The following is an 18,327-nucleotide window of genomic DNA, read 5'->3' as shown; positions in this document are numbered from 1 at the left end:
ACTCTTCTGGAGAGCTTTGAGGCTTCTTTTCCCTAACATACCCTCGGAAAAAATCTCAGCTGGTATGGTGGTCACAAGACCTTGCAACTTTGCGGAAGGCTGCAAGGAAAGCTTATAATAGAGCTAGTAAGACAAAGCTCAGTACAGATTGGGATGTTTATAAAAGACAATTCAATAGGTACAAGGGCGAAATCAAGAAAGCTAAACGTGAATCTTGGGTCTGCTATAGTGAGTCGATCGAAGGAGTCAACGAAGCGGCCAGATTCCGCAGAGTACTATCTAAGGATCCAAAATCCATAGGAAGTATTAAGCGAAGTGATGGTACGTGGACAAACTCTGGTAGTGAGACTATTGATCTTCTATCATCAACCCACTTTCCTGGTTGCAAGGACTATAGGGAAGATGCGCAGTGTGTGCATCAGCCTACAGTTCGGACGAGAGAAGAGGAGAAGATGATATAAGATACCCAAAACTGATATGGGCGATAAACAGTTTTCAACCCTATAAATCTCCTGGTCCAGATGGTATAATACCGGCCATGCTGCAACACGCAGATGAACGTATAATATCATTTCTGCAGGACATTTTTAGAGCTTGTTTACTTCTGTCATACATACCAAGTCTTTTGAAAGAGGTTACCGTGACCTTCATCCCGAAAGCCGGGAAGCCGAGTACGTTACCTAAAGACTATAGACCGATTAGCCTTCCTTCCTTTCTACTAAAAACTTTAGAAAGGTTACTAGACTCAGAAATTAGAAATACCATTGACCGTAGTAATCTTAGTAAATTCCAGCATGCCTACATCAAAGGCAGATCAGTGGATACAGCTCTGCATGAGGTGGTTGGATGTATCGAGAAAAATATGGAGTCCTCTGGCTACACGTTGGCAGCATTCCTTGATATCGAAGGAGCTTTCAACAATGCGAAGCTAGAGGCAATCCATTCTGCTCTCGTAGGCATAGGTATCCCCTCACTCCTTACGGAATGGATTGATAGAATGCTGGACACCAGAATTATCAACTCATCCTTAGGAGAGAGTTCCGTGAGGAAATCTGTCAACAGAGGCACACCTCAGGGAGGAGTACTTTCCCCCCTATTGTGGCTTCTGGTGATAAATGATATACTTATGAAATTCAATCATACCAGGATAAAGGTTGTAGCCTATGCCGATGATGTAGTCTTGCTGGTTGGGGGTAAGTTTATAACGACAATATCAGACATCCTGGAGGGTGTCCTTTCAACTCTGTCAAATTGGGCTTGCACCAAAGGTATTGGTGTAAACCCCACTAAAACCGAACTGGTGGTCTTCACTAGGAAGCACAAAATTCCTAGTTTCCGCCTGCCATCACTTGGAGTGACTTTAACCCTTTCTGATGAAGCTAAATATCTTGGCACTATCCTAGACCACAAGTTACTGTGGAATAGGAATGTTGAGGAACGCTCCAAGAAGGGATTGCTGGCACTCTATTCATGCAAGAACTCCATAGGCAAGAGTTGGGGATTGAGACCCGGAATTATACACTGGCTGTATACGACGATTGTTTTACCCATACTTACTTATGGTTGTCTTGTCTGGTGGGAGGGGGTGAACAAAAAGAAGCTGCTGACAAAACTGAGCATAGTACAGCAATCGGCTTCAATTCTGATCACCGGAGCATTAAGAAGTACACCACAGACAGCCTTGAATGCAATCTTGAAACTCCAACCATTGGATATTCTGATCAAATTCCAGGCGGCCAGGTGTGCCCTGAGACTCCGGGAAACAGATGCCTTGAAATCGCTGAACTATGGTCATGCCAGCATCCTAAACATAACTCCAGGTTATGACCTTTTTAGGGGGGATAGTCATATCAGTGATTATATTCCCCCCATAGGGACTTTAATGACATCAAAGTTAAATTTCTTAGTAGGGAATCCTGGACTAGTGGCTCCCTACCTCTGCCAGGTCTGTCAATCTTCACAGATATGTCCAAGATGGAGGAAGGCACTGGCGCAGGCGTAGGAATTAGGTATACAGAACTCATATAAACTCAACAATGACTATAGCGTTTTTCAAGCAGAGATTCTCGCAATCACGAAAGCGGCCGAGATAGTAAAAGCAATTAATGCCGACATTACGGGACCGGTGACTATTTATGTAGATAGTCAGGCGGCCCTGAAAGCGGTGAAGTCGCATACAATAAAATCGAAAGCAGTTCATGATTGTAAGACCGCTCTGAATGATATACGACAAATAGTTTGGCTATGCTGAGATAGCCGACGAGCTTGCTCGAGGGAGGTCACAGTCGTCCAGTATTCTGATTGAGAGATCTGTGAAACCCCATTAGTTATTTCATTGGCAGAATCCGTGCGTTCCATTGCGAAGTAGTTGGTAACAGATGGCTAAGGGAACCTGCTTGCAGAATCCTAAATCTATCTGGCCAGAATTCTCTTGTAAAAGAACATCTTCGCTTCTGGATCACAGCAAGAGGGACATCAAAATCGTTGTGGGGATTATTACTGGTCACTGCAAAGTTAGATCTCTCACTTCTAAGTGGGACTCCAGTGGAGAGGATTACTTTCGTCTATGTGAGGACGAAGAAGAACTGGAAACAATTGAGCACATCCTCTGCAAATGTCCATCGCTGATCAGCAGAAGACATAAACAGTTTGGATCTTATGAAATTGATAATCTAGTCTTCTTCTCCAAAATAGACCCTAACCAAATCCTAGGCTTTGTCAAAAAATTGACTTGACTAAAATAATCTCTCTTCCGCCCCCTTTTTCTCACTATTTTTCTCTCTACTCTTCCACTTTTTTTTTCTTTATAGGTATACTTATACATAAAGGATGATTACAATGGACATAGTTTCCGAGTGGACGGTTGTTACAACAACCGTACATCCCTAACCTAACCTTCATTCATTTTCGCCGTTTTCAATTGACACGCATGAAGATATTGTTATTTCTATTTCGATTTGTTATTTCGATCAAACCAAAAACAAAATATATTTAGTGGGATGCATTTATTTTGATTTTATTTAAGTATTTTAGTTTTGACACGTAATTCAAACATACTACATTCAATATTATTTTTGTTTTCTCGTATAAGGGAATATCGAAATGTCTTCTTGTTGTGGACTTTTAATTGGAAATTGGTTTGTTGTTGTTGTTATTAAAAAGGATGTCTTTAAATTGTTTGTGCTCGTGACCGATTGCCACTTTCTACTGACATATTGAGTAAGTATAATGATAATAGACTCCTTCAACTTGTTCACATTTAATATTAATATCAATTATTATGGGCCAAATATGATGAGGCTAATTCAATCAGATGCCACTTAAATGATGTCTACCTTCGCGTAAAGTTCAGTCGTTTTTTGATAAACAAAAAATAATATGTGCTCATTGCAAGCTTCAGTATATAAAAATCTATACAAAATATTACTAAATATTTTTTAACTAAAAATAAACACTTCATATTGCAACGAAATTTTTGGACGAGATATAGTTACCATAAACATTCTTGTTTGAATGGGTAAGGTTCGTTAAAGTTCTCTCCGTGCAATGTTGTCCTAAAATAATTACTAATCAAAACTATGATTAAAATAAATAAGTTATCGCTGTAAAATCTAACTAAAAATAGAATAACAAAAGTATTGTCATTTCAACAACAAAAATAATAAATTTTTGTTCTATGTACTATATTAGCAAAGTTGTAATGGCAATAGGACTGAAGAAGGTAGCAGCAGGAGCAACATCTTGATGAACGCCTCACCGTTGTGCTCTATATGTTTGTAGAGAGGCCATCGTCACCTGGAATGACCGTGACCGGCTGCGTGCCCCTTTCCCTGCTTATGTGGTTGTGCCACTTGCGAAGCACCGGAATGACTAGATGAATTACCAGCAGCTGCTGATGATGACGATGACGTTGATGGAATGTGATTGTGCTCAAAGCGTTCACGATCCCTTTGAGATTGATGATGGTGGTGGTGATTATGATGCCGTCTGCCGCCTCTAAAATGCCTCCTTCCATGATGATAATTATTATTAGTAGGATCATCCCTTTGAGTTTGCTGCACAATAGGTGCGAAATTCGTTTTTATATTAGATCCATTGGCTTCCTGTATATAAAAAATAAAGTCAATATTAGCGTTGTAAAACAACTGGTATTTATATTCTACAAGTCTCAAAAATGTTATTAAATATTAAAATAAATTGTAGGTCTGTTAAAAAATATAAAAATATAAAATATAAAAATATAAAATCACTTTCTAAAGATTGAAAAATTATTCAAAATTACATGGTCAGCAATAATGATATTAAACATAAATCATGTTTGGAACCTTTGTAATCAATGGTAACCAAAATAAATAAAAAAGTACTCTAAGCTAATGAAAGAAAACCAATTTCTGACAGAAAATGTATTATGGCGGTGAAACAGAATGCCAAATTGATCGGTTGTCCATCAAGAAATATCAAAATAAATACAAATAAAGCCAGATCGATATTTTGTTTACTGCCTAATACAAAACAATTAATTGTACCCTAATTTTTTAATAGCTATTCTGAGGATTTACAATAATTTATATCTCACCTTCTGTTGTTGCTCTGCCAATGATACAGTTTCTGGTGTTGCCGAACCACTGCTACTACCACAACCTCCACCCAGCTCAAGGTTAATATTGCTGCAACTACTTTCAGAACTTTCGACATTCACTGCCTCTTCTTGTTTACGTTGTAAACGTCGGCGAATTTCTTCCTCAGTTTCGATAGAAATTACTGCTCCACCTTCAGCCTCTGAATCAATGATCGCACCGCGACTCTTTTGATGCAAGAACAAAGAAGACATTCGTTGTTGGAGTTCCCTTAATTCTGGGGACGGTTCGAAATCAGGAGCATTTTCTAATTCAGCAGGAGGCATAGCACACCTGAGACTATCACTCTCATCCGTAATGTTTTCCCGGCATACAGGACAATGAGCTTGGAAGGGTTTCGCTGTTTTTTGCTGCCAAGCAGGAAGCTTGTTATATTCCTCTTGATAGTTTCGTCGCAAAGCATTCAAATGCCGACCCAAGCAATAGCTATGCAAATAGTGGAAGCACTCAGTCCGTGTAAACTCATCGCCGTCACTAAATCCATAGAGACAAATGACACACTGACCGCTTGGTAGATTACTTCCAGTTAAATGCTCCCTCACCAATTCAATCAAATCGAATACTACAGGAAATCCAACGGATTCTTTAAGTTTACTTTCTATGGCAGCTTTTATTTCAACCAAACGCAAATCGTCCAAACCTCGTGGCCGGACTAACTTGTATTCGGGACTAACATCAGGATAGCCAGGTGTCGGCAGGACTTGCAATGTTACACAGACATATTGCTGATCAGAATCCTCACCAACCACAGGAAAAACAGTTGTTTCAATCAATTTTGGAACACTAGTAAAAAAATAAATTAAGCCAAACAAGTAAGTAAAACGCACCCTCCGACTGAAACTTCCTGTATCTAGAAAATTTCTACTCATTGTAAAATTTACACTCTTACCCTTCTCCATCTCGTTGTATTGTTACATCCTCCATCAAAATCGCCTCCAGAGACTCTACTTCGTCGAAAAGCCTATATGAATTGATAGAAACATCGTTACCATTCCTTATAAAATATGACCAGTTCCACTTACGCATCCATTTTCAATTTTTTCTCAAAAACTTTGTTCAACTTTTTGCATACCAACTTTTTTCTCAAGCCACCACAAAAATCGATTTTAAACTCCTTCCTTCCTACTACAGTTGTGACAGTTGTGTGTTGTGCCGTTCATAGGGATAAGTAAATCGACTTTCGACTAATCGATTTTCGAAAAATCGATTTGTTTTGATATTTGAGAAAATCGCAAAGTCGACTTTTCAAGATCGACTTTCGATTTTCCATATCTGGCAAAGAGACAAGCATCAAACATGCACGCTGATGCAATTTTGATGCCCACCAAGTTGAAAAATTGTTGTAAAATTATAAATAAAAATTTGATTTTCTTTTCAAATTGTCTTTTTAGTTTCAAATTTAAAGACTCTAGCTCTATCTGTTCACGTAAATCCAACTTGTACCAACTTGAGTATCATTTAGTACTTTTCATACGAGATAATAAGTGGATTTAATTTTGTATGGTAAATCGAGGTAAATTCAGCTCGATTTAGCAATTAAATCGAGATAATGCAGATTATCACGATAAAACGTGTAGTCTAAACGCGCCTTTAATCCAGTGGATTATATTTGACGTGGATTATATTTGAGATTTCTACTATTAAAAAAGTACTGGAACAGACCATATGTCATACTAGCATAGGCCCGCTACGTTGTTAGCGTATCTTTTTAAAGTTGAAATAAATAAACATTAATTTAGCTATACAATATACTTTTGGATTAAGTATAAATTTGAAACATTTTAGTTATAGGTTTTATATCCTAAAAATTCTAAGAAAATCTCATATTTTACTCTGCATTTCTTTCGATCCTCCCGATAGACTAATGCAAATACACTGCGTATCATAACTATAGACGCACCCTTAATTCAATTGGTATGTTAGTTGACAAATAAAATGGACCCATTAAGTTATTGTTCACAATAAAACGATCAAAAACACATATTATTCAACAAAAATAATTAATTTATTCTTTATGGTTTCGCCGAATTCTGCCCTTTCAAAATTGCTGGTGTTGCATAACTATAGACGCACTTTTACAAAATTACAAAAAAATTATTTTTAAAGCTTAAATAAAATAAAATAACTTTTATAAATAATGGGTAGGGCCTTCCTTATTTTGAATAAGTTCAAAAATTTTATCCATCACACTGTTGATCAAAATTATTCGCAAGTCTTCATCGATTGACCGCCATTCATCGATAATCACTTCTTGGAAATAAAATAATGTTTGGTATTGGCTGCTTTCTGCATAGACACGACGAGTCAAGATTCCACACATGTTCTCGGTCGGATTCTGGTCGGAAATTTTAATATTTTTCGATTTTAACCATACTTGAGTATGGCCACTTTTATGAACTGGTGCGTTGTCCTGCTAAAAAACGAGTCCTTGATTGTTGCTGCTTTCCCAAAATGGCAATAATTTGTCTTCAATGGAGTACGTTCAAGTCTTGGAAGACAAATTGTTGCCATTTTGGGAAAGCAGCAACAATCAAGGACTCGTTTTTTAGCAAGTTATTTTATTTTATTTAAGCTTTAAAAAATAATTTTTTGTAATTTTGTAAAAGTGCGTCTATAGTTATGCAACACCAGCAATTTTGAAAGGGCAGAATTTGGCGAAACCATAAAGAATAAATTAATTATTTTTGTTGAATAATATGTGTTTTTGATCGTTTTATTGTGAACAATAACTTAATGGGTCCATTTTATTTGTCAACTAACATACCAATTGAATTAAGGGTGCGTCTATAGTTATGATACGCAGTGTAGAACCATAATACGTTTTTATACTTGTTTATTCCTTTTGGTAATTTAATACTTATGGTGAAATATGTAGTATGTTTTAGTACTTGTGTAACCTTATAGTTCGAATTTGTATTATAATATTTTACACAGCGCATAATTTATTATGCCGATACCTGCCATTTATTTAAGAATTCCATCAAAATTGAAACATTTGAGTTTAAAATTGCCAACACTTTAGTACTTGCGGTGTTCAGCGGCTTGTTTGCATAGTTTCACTTATTTGTATATGAACCAACATTCACATAATCCTTCGCTTTAGTATAGATCAATGTGGGAATGGAAACTATATTTCATGTAACTGTCAGTAATTTTTAGTAATAATTTTCGAAAAATATGTCCATACATTTTATTTGACATAGTCAAAGATAAATACTAAAATTCGGATATCTGTGTCTAATTTTTCGTATTTAGTACATTTTACTACAACACTTTTTTCAGAACAACCATTTGTTTCGAAAAAAAAAAACTTCTTTAATTTTTTATGGCTAAATATACATACAAAATTTCAGGACTCTACCTCTACTCGTTCTATCGTATACAAAAACAAATGTCAAACAAAATTTGCGAAAAGCATTGTTTTTCATAGAAAAAGCTTTGTACCTTTTAGTACATTTTAGAACTTATTTCTGCAAAATATTTAGGTATAAATGTTTATTGTCATAGTTCCAGACAAGTAGTATTTGTATTCCATTTGTTTATAATATATAAAACCACATACCGAATTTCAGAATTATACTTTTTCCCACACAGTGGAATATTTTGTATTGGTGCCATTTAGTACGAATTTCCAAAATACCAAGCCTTTTATTTGTACTGAGAGTTCACTGTGGTATAATGTTTTGTACAATTTTCCAAAAAAAATATTTATGCATATCGCTATATTTGTAATAGTTAAGCTACATACTAAATTTCAGATTTCAATCCCTAACTTTTCCATTATAATTTAATACTTGTACAGTGCTAATGTCCAAAATTTATAACTGTATAGCATAGTATTTGTAATAATTAAATCGATGTACCGCGTTGCAGATGTATATTTCTTCCGGTTTCATTATACTTTAGTATTTAGTACCAATTTCAAAAGAATTATGCATAGCTTTCTATTCGAAATAGCGTAAGCTACATACAAAAATGCAGATTTTTATTTCTGCCAGTTTCATTGTATTTTATTATTTAGTACTTTTTATCACAACTTAGTACTAACTTTCAAAAAATGTTATGCATAGTATTCTATTTGTAATTGTTAAAGCTATATGCGAAGTTTTTCATTTAGACATTTTATAACTTTTTATACATATTCTAGTACTAATTTCGAAAAAATATGTTTGTCCATCATTCTATTTGTAATAGTTGAAGTTACATACCAAATTTCAGATATCGATCCCTACCTGTTCCAGCGTAGAGTAATATTTAGTACAATTTAGTACCTTTAATATTAATTTCCAAAATTTGTTCACACATTCTGATTTGCTTATATATCATTGACAAATCTACATACCACATTACAGAGTTCTACTTCAACCGTTCGGAAGTAATACAGGTTTTAGTAATTTTTCGTAGCACTTTAGTACTAATTTCTAAAACCGTTCCGGCGTAACACAGTTTTAGTACTAATTTCCAAAAAAATATTTTTGCACATCATTCTATTTGTAATAGCTTAAACTACATACCATGTTTCAGATATATATCTCCACCGGTTCCATTTAAATATAATATTTAGTACTTTTTAGTACCTTCTAGTACTAAATTCCAAAATTTTTTCACATATACCACTTTGCTTATCGTAGGCATAGCTGCATACCAAATTTCAAAGTTCTAAACCTAACCGGTCCCTCGTAATACAGTTTTTAGTACCTTTTAGTACGAATTTCCAAAAATCCCGCCTTATCACACGCCTACCCACCAGACCCGACCTACATGCCAAATTTCAAGTTTCTAGCTTTAGCCGTTTCGTCTGGGCGTTGATGATCAGTCTAAACCTAACCGGTCCCTCGTAATACAGTTTTTAGTACCTTTTAGTACGAATTTCCAAAAATCCCGCCTTATCACACGCCTACCCACCAGACCCGACCTACATGCCAAATTTCAAGTTTCTAGCTTTAGCCGTTTCGTCTGGGCGTTAATGATCAGTCAGTCATTTATAACGCATCTCTTCTATATATATAGATAAATTCAAAATATATTGAAATATATTAAAATTTGATTGAAATAAAAATGATGTTTGTAACGCGTCCGTCTGGGAGTAATTACTTGCAAGAGTTCAGGAATTTCACCAATCGTCGCTTCAGAGAACTGCAGAAAGGAATTTCCGGAACATCATCACTGCTACAGTCGCTCGCTATATACCTGCGGGTCGTATAATCGAACTAAGACCAAACTTCCTAGCAGAGACAGCGGGATAGCGAATGAGCGTGATGAGCTTCGTCGTACTCACCACAGAATCAGAGAACTGACGTTGAAGGTGAACAGGTTAGTCGGCGAACTCTAGCGGAAAAGTGGCTAGAACATCTGAAGTGTTGCAACATCAGCACCGGAGTGAGTAAATTGTGGGCAACCGTTAAGTCGCTTTCGAACCATGGAAGGAAGGATGATCGGACGTCTGGATAGGAGGAATTGATGGAGAGGTCATTAATATCTGCCCGGCATGTGGTAATGGACCACATGACACCTATTCAATTGTCCAGCCAAACCCACTCACCTAACCCCATATTCTCTTTGGACTCAACCGATACACGCCGCAGCCTTCCTGAACTTGGATTTAGAAGCAGAACCAGATTAAGGAGAATAAGAAGAAATACACAGCAGTATAAAAAAATATTATTTACATCGAAAAAGAGCCAAAAATGGAATCACAATGAAATTTAAAGCAATTTCTATTTGCTTCAAGAAAAAGCACGAATAGCACGAAATTGTAAATCTAGATGTTGCCAGTAATACTAGATCGAAATAAAAACCTGAACCCACAAAACTGGTAAAACATTGAATCAAACTTATAAGAGCACGAAACAAAATGGCATTCTCTTTGTGAACTCTTTGCTAACAGGAATGCTTACTTCTGATTGGCTGTTATGTTGATTTTGAAGTATTGCCAACTAATTTTGGCATATTTACTAGATTTGCGTTCAAATTTGGTCTGTTCCCCTTATCGTAGTAAAAAGTAGTAGATTCTTGCAGTACGGGAACAGACCAATTATTTTGTACTCTGAGACCGATATTGAAATGTTTCCCTTTTACTGACTTTACTATTAAAAAAGTACTGGAACAGACCCAAAAGTCATTGCTTGTTCGTGATTTTGAATTTGTCACGACTTGTTTTTTAAATACAAAATTGAATAAAATATGTTAAACGGCATATACATTAGAACTTTTTACCGGGTTAACCTACATTATGAGGATTTATTTGACATATAGAATTAACAATTGAAATCTACTGGGTTAACGTAATCCGGTTAAATGTAAACGTACTATTAGTCCTGCCTCTACAAGCGACAGTACAGTGGTAGGCAATTGAGTTCATCCATCAATTGTCCTCTGACTTGCTTGTGACATCTAACCTGGTGTTTACAAACGATTTTTTGTGTAGACAATAGCAAAGATACAAACCATTTTTTACCAATACATTTAAAATTTTGTTAATAGTCTTGAGACTGTCTTAAATTTTTCATTAACAGTAAAGACGGAAAATTTTTGATATTTTCAAACAAATAAAAAACAAAATCAAAATGCAGTATCAAACAATAAAAAATTTGACGGAAGTGGATTAAAAATAAAAAGAATCGAAAAATCATCATTATGATATTATAGAAATAAAATACAAAATACAATACAATTGCAAAAGTAGAAGAATACAGTATTATTTTGCATGTTTGAAAACACAACTATTGAGAAGAATTAATTTTATATGTTAAATCGAGACAGAAAATCAATCGAGATAATGCACATTATCTTGAGTAAAGCTATTGCCGAAACGCGCCTCAGAACAGGTAAAATTAGAAAATGGATTGTGGAGGAAATGAAGAAAACTGTGCGACAGAACTAAATGACAATTCTTTGATTTCAAAGAGTATGTGCATTACAGTGATTTTTTCATGATACAATTTTTGTATTGACAGTGAAAATAAAATAACAACAATGGAAACATGTGATGAAATTGGTTTGTAGAACACATACCAATATGGAAAGAAAAATTGCCCACAATTACCAAACATTTTGAAAATTTGATAATGGCCATGGTACAATTATTCAAGGTAGGCCATATCAACTTATAAATTACTATTTTTTCATACTGTGGTTTTTCATGTCAAAGTTATATACAAAACGTGTAACTGTGTGTGTAATGTTTTGAAAAATATAACAAAATATATTCGAAAATCGATTTGTTTGAAGATGAATTTTACAACATTTGTAAGAAGAAATGTATGATTTGCAAATGAATCAATATATAAATCAGATCCTGACATTCCATTCATTTTTCGCGTTTTTGGTAAAATGTTAAAAATATTTCAAATGAATAGAACGACTTGTTGCATTTGTTTTAATTTATTCTGACACTATTGCCCATAAGGTAGAGGTGTATTTTCTCCTTTCTGACAAAAGCTACTCTACCTTTATTGTACCATCATAATGGCTACTCTTTAATATGTAAGTCCCAATTTAGATTAGGCGGGTTTAATATTCTTTGTCTTGTGTCCCCGATCTGTAAATTTTTTCCTTATTATATTTCACATGGTTGGCAATTTTTTTACTTTTCATTCATCATTTTCAATTTTACTGAAAAAGTTTGAAAATTTTATGAATATTTTCATGCTGTCAAAATTAATTTATTTTCGATCATATAATTTAAAGTCATTAAGTTTAATGTCAATTTTTATGCCGAGGCGAAAACAAATTATTTCGCCTTTAAATAAAAAAAACAACACAATTTATAATTTTGTAAGATAATTGTTCTTTTAAATGTTGAATGTTGACAAAATATTAATATTTTCGTTTTGACGTCTAACATAATTTTGTATATATGTATAGGTTTCAAAATATAATTTGACAGCAAACGTTATACTCACCTGTGCTTACTGTCCGACCTTATATATGCCTTGTTTTCGATAAATACTCTCAATTTTTAGGGATGGGATAAATTTCTTGGTTATTTACATAGTGATTCGAAATGTACAAAAGTCGGCGTTCGCTCAGAAAAGTTTGTATGGGGAACTAAGTAAAAACTTCATAATTAATTTATTATTAAGTTAAATTAATTAAATTATTTTTTATATTGTGGATTGTTATGCCAAAATCGTATATAAATGTGTGAATGTGGGTGTAATTTTTTGAAAAATATAAAAATATATTCTAAAGCCCATATGTTTACTGATAAGGCGATCAGATTTTGAAAATGAAACCAGTAAGGAAAGTAGTAAAGTCGGACGGGGCCGACTATATGATACCCTTCACCACTATGAGTATATTAAACAGGACTATTAACATGAAATTGGATGAAATAATATATGTGATATTTATCTAAATGTGAATCTGCCTAGATCTACCCATAAAGTATGTAAATCGACTTCAAACAAATATAAATAGGTCATACGTTGGGCTATGTCTGTACTCCTACAAAAAGGCAATTTACTTGAAATCCGTCGAAAATATATATGGAAGCTCTATCCAAATATTAAGCGATTTGAAGCAAACTTGTCACAGGTTAGGTTCCTTGGTGCGTCAATTACTTAAAATCAATCTATAATAAAAGGGAGCTATATCTAAATCTGGACCGATTTTCAGGAAACAAGGCAGACATCACTCTAGGCTCAATTCAGTACGTTATGCCAAATTTCGTGCAAATCGAAAGATAGATAGCGACTTTAGTGCACCATTTACATGAAATCGGACGAAACTATATGTGGGAGCTATATAGAAATCTGGACCGATTTTCACGAAACTTGGCAGACATCATTCTAGACCTAAATGACTAGGCTGTACCAAATTTCGTGCAAATCGAAAGATATGGGAGCTATATATAAATCTGAACCGATTTTTCCCAATTTCAATAGGGTTCGTCCTTGGGCCGAATAAATGACCTATGCCAAATTTCATCCAATGTACTTTGTTTACAATTTAACATGGACAAACAGACAGACGGACGGATGGACATGCACATATCGACTTAGAAAGTGATTCTAAGTATATTCTCAAAATGAACCATGTGCCTATCTCGTTTCCTTTTGCCTGTTACAAACATATGCACAAAGACATAATACCCTGTACCACAGTGTGGTGAAAGGTATAAATAGATGACAAAAAGAAAAAGTCTGTTTTTTAATAAAAAAAAATTGTATGTAGATATAACGTACATTTTGGTTTACTTATAAATATATAAAATGAGTTAAAAAGTCGTTGAGTACGACCGTGCCAAATTTTTGGTCTTAAGCGAATGTTTTCAATGAATATTTTGAAACCCATAGGACACAAGGTATTGCATTTACTTTTGAAGGCACATTTTCGTAATATTAAAAAAAATAAAAGGTGGGTTTCTCTATATTGGGGACACCTAGAAACATAGAACCCAAAATATCAAAGTACATCCAATTCGGTTGCAAAACGTGTCCAGGAGCCCTAAAAATACTAAAATTTATTATTTAATCATTTTTTATGGAAATGTGTTACACAATCTCAAAATATAAAATAACTGATCCTAAATATACCGAATATAACTTTTCTTAATATTTCACTGAAATTTCATAAAATTTATTAATTTGTTTTAATTTACAAACATAAATATTGATGAATGATGAATGTATTACAGATGAATTTTACAACATTGGTAAGGAGATATTTATGATTCTTGAATGAATCAATATCTAAATCATATTCCCAACTCGATTTTGAAAAGAAAACTTGACATTCCAATCATTTTTCGGATTTTGGCATGATACAATTATACAAGGTAACTGCAAAACTATAAAAATTTAACAACAACCATATAGAAAATTATTATTGTATGTAAAAACTACGAAATAATATACGAAATACCAATAAATTCTATTTATTTTTAAAATACAATATTTTCACATGTTCAGAATAAAATTGAAAATCATGAATGAAAGTCTATCAAATATATAATGTAATCGCGTCCACACATTTTCTGTAATTGAGCCATTGCCACGTGTGCAAAACTAGAAATCGGGAATTGTTTTATGAAAACTGATTTAGTGCTTCAAACCTTCCCAGTAGGAAAATTTAATAAATTGAATACGAAATTACATTTAATAAAGAATAATTTCGAAATAAAGAAATTTTCCTGCTGGGTCAATTAAAATCATTTGTCATATTCAAATTGACACCAGTATTACCTTGGAATCAAATCGGCTGATTTACCTTGTACAGTAGATATCGGATATAAGAAACTCAAAAAAGCCGGAGATTATATGGAATTATCGGATATTAGAAAGTATAAGCTCGGTTTTTTGATAATATTTCTTATATGCGATATTTTCTTATATGAGATGTGCTTATATCCGATATCTACTGTATAATTGTACTATGGGATTTTGGTAAAATGTTAGAAATATGCCAAATGAGCAGAACTTATTGCGGACATCATAGCCCACAAGGTAGAGGTGTATTTTCTCTTTGTCATGTTCCTATGCCCAAACGTATTTCTGGTTTTTAATTTGTTGAAAATACACATTTGGAAATCTGAATTTGCAGAAGTACATTTATGAAAAAATCGACACATACGACTGCATGGATCCGTTGCGTAATCCTTTGTGTTATTTGTTATTGATAATATAACAAACACAAGGGAACGATAACATCAACAATTACCAATGAGGTTTCTAATTTCTTTTAATCTGTTATTATTGTGTAGTGTATATTACACTTGCCATTCCGTTTGCAACACCCCGAAAAATTCTTGATAGGAATAAAATTCTAAGTCGATGTACGTCCGTCTGTTGAAATATCGCCCCACGTTTTGGTGTAGTCGCCATATAACGGTACTTCCCATGGTATAATTATACAAGGTAGTTTCATGCAGTCATATGTTTCAAATTTTTTCATAAATTTGCCTTTGTCATTATTCAGTTTCAAAATTGAAATGAAAATATCTTCCTTCGAAATGTACGCATATTATTAGTTCAGTGGCAATTGCTAAATAATTTATAAAACTTATAAATATAAGATGTAACAACCATGGTTAAATCTTGAGAGCAATGTTCACCTTTAGAAAATATCGACATACATAAAATTTTAAGGAATTTATTTTTCATATTATTTAATATTGATATATGTCCCAATTTATATTGAGCGAGTTTAATTGCGGCAAGTCTTTGTTTGATGGAGAGAGGGGCAAGGGGAATAGAAATTGAAAAATATTGCTCGTGCCGGCAATTTTCTGGCAATTCGTTTTTGTATTTTGTTTGTAGTGTCAGTAATTTGAAATACCAATCCAATACCATTATCACAAAATGTATATGGGCAATATTGCCAATTTTTTAACATAGCTGAAGCGGAGGTTCACCCCTTTATAACTCGGGAATTACTTAAGTATATGAAAAAAAGTGAATAGTTTTGGGTTAATTGGTCTGTCGTTGCAAACTGTTCATGATATTGACCTCCAACCTTAATTTTGGTGGAAGCTGTGTCTACTTTAATGTAAAAAAATGTGTAAAAACAGGTTGAGGCGAACCAGTTTTTTTATTTTCTCTATCGATTTGTGATTAAGCCAATCATTACACGGTCTTCGTGTCAAAGTAAAATGAAAAGCCAACAAAATGGGGACTACGCCCCTTATGCATCATTTTTCAAAAATTTAACTGCATCTACCTTTAAATGATGCTGACATTTTGAAGCTCGATTTTGAGTGTTTTTTTAATTTTACTTCTAGCTTTAATACGCAAACAGGAATTTATAAAAATCGATTATAAGATTATTGTGGTCGCGAATCTGCGTAATTTGATATGTATTTTGTGTATGTAGTATGCACAGCTTCAGAGTAATACTCATCCGAAGGTGCGAATTTTGTGCGATAAAATTTCTAAAAAACCTATTTTTCGGGCCAAATTTTTAGATCTGTCAACTGAATGATGTGGGTACCCGCGATCAATAAGGTTTTTTACGTTTTGGATGATATAAAATCTTTTTCCTGAAAATCCATCTACTAGAACGGCGGGAACTGGCCTTCCAAAAACACGAAATTTGGCAAAAAATGTTTTTGAAAATATCGCGGATTTATTTGCGTTTTCTGTGTATCATTTCCGCTTCAATAAATGACCTCATACGGATTTTGATCTTTTTCGAAAAGAGAACTTTAAAAACTTCAGCCGAAAGAGAGATGTACGCAATTTATCTCAAAAATAGATTGTGCTGGCACATCCATGGTTCTTAATGGACCACATTGAAATGGTATAGATCGATGTATTTTTTTAGAGTGCACACCGAAATCGGATGCGCGTTAATGGCATATGGAGTTTTCGGAAATTATTCGCGTTTTACGATTTTTTGGGTACTTCAATGTAACGTGCGGCACATCTTAGCCGTCAAATGAAATTTCACAAAATATATATGGATTGGAAGATAAACTTCAGTACTTCCTGGAAACCGTATGCGCATCAAATGATTTTGAGTATTACGCGATTTAGACGCAATTTAAAATTTATATTTCATAATATTATTTTATTTTAAGATTTATTCCTATTTATAGAATTCTAAGATTTATCGGAAGGGTCTTGATATAATCCGCAAGGCGTATACTTATACACAGAAAGTGATTATTATTATTATATGTAAATTTTTCGGCGAAATTCGAGTAAAATAGCAGAATAACCCCAACATTTTTTTTCTGAAATTTCTTGTATAAAATTAAAAAAATAAATATGATGACATTATTTTTTCGTACCAAAAATAAATATTTTCCCTCAATATCTTGTTTTGTTGTCGCTTTGATTTAGAAACCGCTACACGGACTTGTGTGATTTTGATATCATTTGATTCACCATGGTGTTTAGATTATGTAGATATTTTTAAATTAATTTTTAGGTGTGTGTGTATGTCATTAATATAATGACAATATTGATGTAATCTGCTATATTTTTTTATTTTTTATTTTTTTCATATTTCGCGAATATGTGCACCTTTATTGTGATTTTTATAATACATTCATATTCTTATTTTACGGAGGAAGATATATATCAACGTTTTTGGTCAATATAATAAACGGCGTAATTTTAAGATTTTTTTCTTATGCCCAAAATTAAAACCTCGATAACTTTTGCGCGCATCGACCAAAAATTTGATCGCGAACGGTTTCGGAGTCAGAACATTTTTTCTCTATATGTGTACCAAAAATCATTGATGTGCCACAAAAACAAAAAAGCTGATTTTTTGAAAATGGAATATTAAAAAATTGGCAATATTGCCCATATATATATGTATTTGAAATCGAATTGTATAGACGAATGAAACAAGTTCAAAATAGAACGATAAAAATTGCCGCAAGTAAACTAAGTCCCAATTTATATTAGGCGAGTTTAATTGCGGCAAGTCTTTGTTTGAAGGAGAGAGGGGCAAGGGGAATAGAAATTGGAAAAAATTGCTCGTACCGGCAATTCGTACTTTCAATTCGTTTTGTGTATTTTGTTTGTAGTGTCAGTAATTTGAAATACCAATCCAGAACATTGTTACAAAATGTAAAAAAAAATATTTTTGAAATCGACTTGCCTTGTATAGACGAATGAAGCAAGTTCAAAAGAGAACGATAAAAATTGCCGCAAGTAAACTCGCCTAATATAAATCAGGACTAAATCAGGACTATGAGTTCCAAATTAAAAATGGGTTGCCATAATCAAATTCTCAA

The 18,327-nt window shown here is 33.7% G+C and overlaps 2 protein-coding genes across 2 annotated transcripts in view; one reads left to right on the top strand and one right to left on the bottom strand.

The window, feature by feature from the left end:
- The window catches only part of LOC133330094 (phosphoenolpyruvate carboxykinase [GTP]-like), a 173,672-nt gene that overhangs the window by 71,027 nt on the left and 84,318 nt on the right, over positions 1–18,327 (top strand). The gene's annotated exons all lie outside the window — the stretch shown is intronic.
- LOC133330107 (E3 ubiquitin-protein ligase RNF25) lies at positions 3,541–5,667 on the bottom strand. The gene is made up of 4 exons (XM_061538577.1): positions 5,660–5,667; positions 5,527–5,598; positions 4,577–5,420; positions 3,541–4,103 (listed from the first exon to the last, which is right to left on the bottom strand). The coding sequence occupies exons 1-4, from the start codon at positions 5,665–5,667 to the stop codon at positions 3,792–3,794; spliced, it is 1,236 nt and encodes a 411-aa protein (XP_061394561.1). The 3' UTR covers positions 3,541–3,791.

This window comes from Musca vetustissima, unplaced genomic scaffold, assembly GCF_032173495.1.
Source record: "Musca vetustissima isolate MV318-11 ecotype Yass unplaced genomic scaffold, APGP_CSIRO_Mvet_v1 utg4481, whole genome shotgun sequence".
NCBI classification, from domain to species: domain Eukaryota; kingdom Metazoa; phylum Arthropoda; class Insecta; order Diptera; family Muscidae; genus Musca; species Musca vetustissima.
The sequence above is the reverse complement of the archived record's forward strand: the minus strand, read 5'-3'. Positions and strand labels throughout refer to the sequence as shown.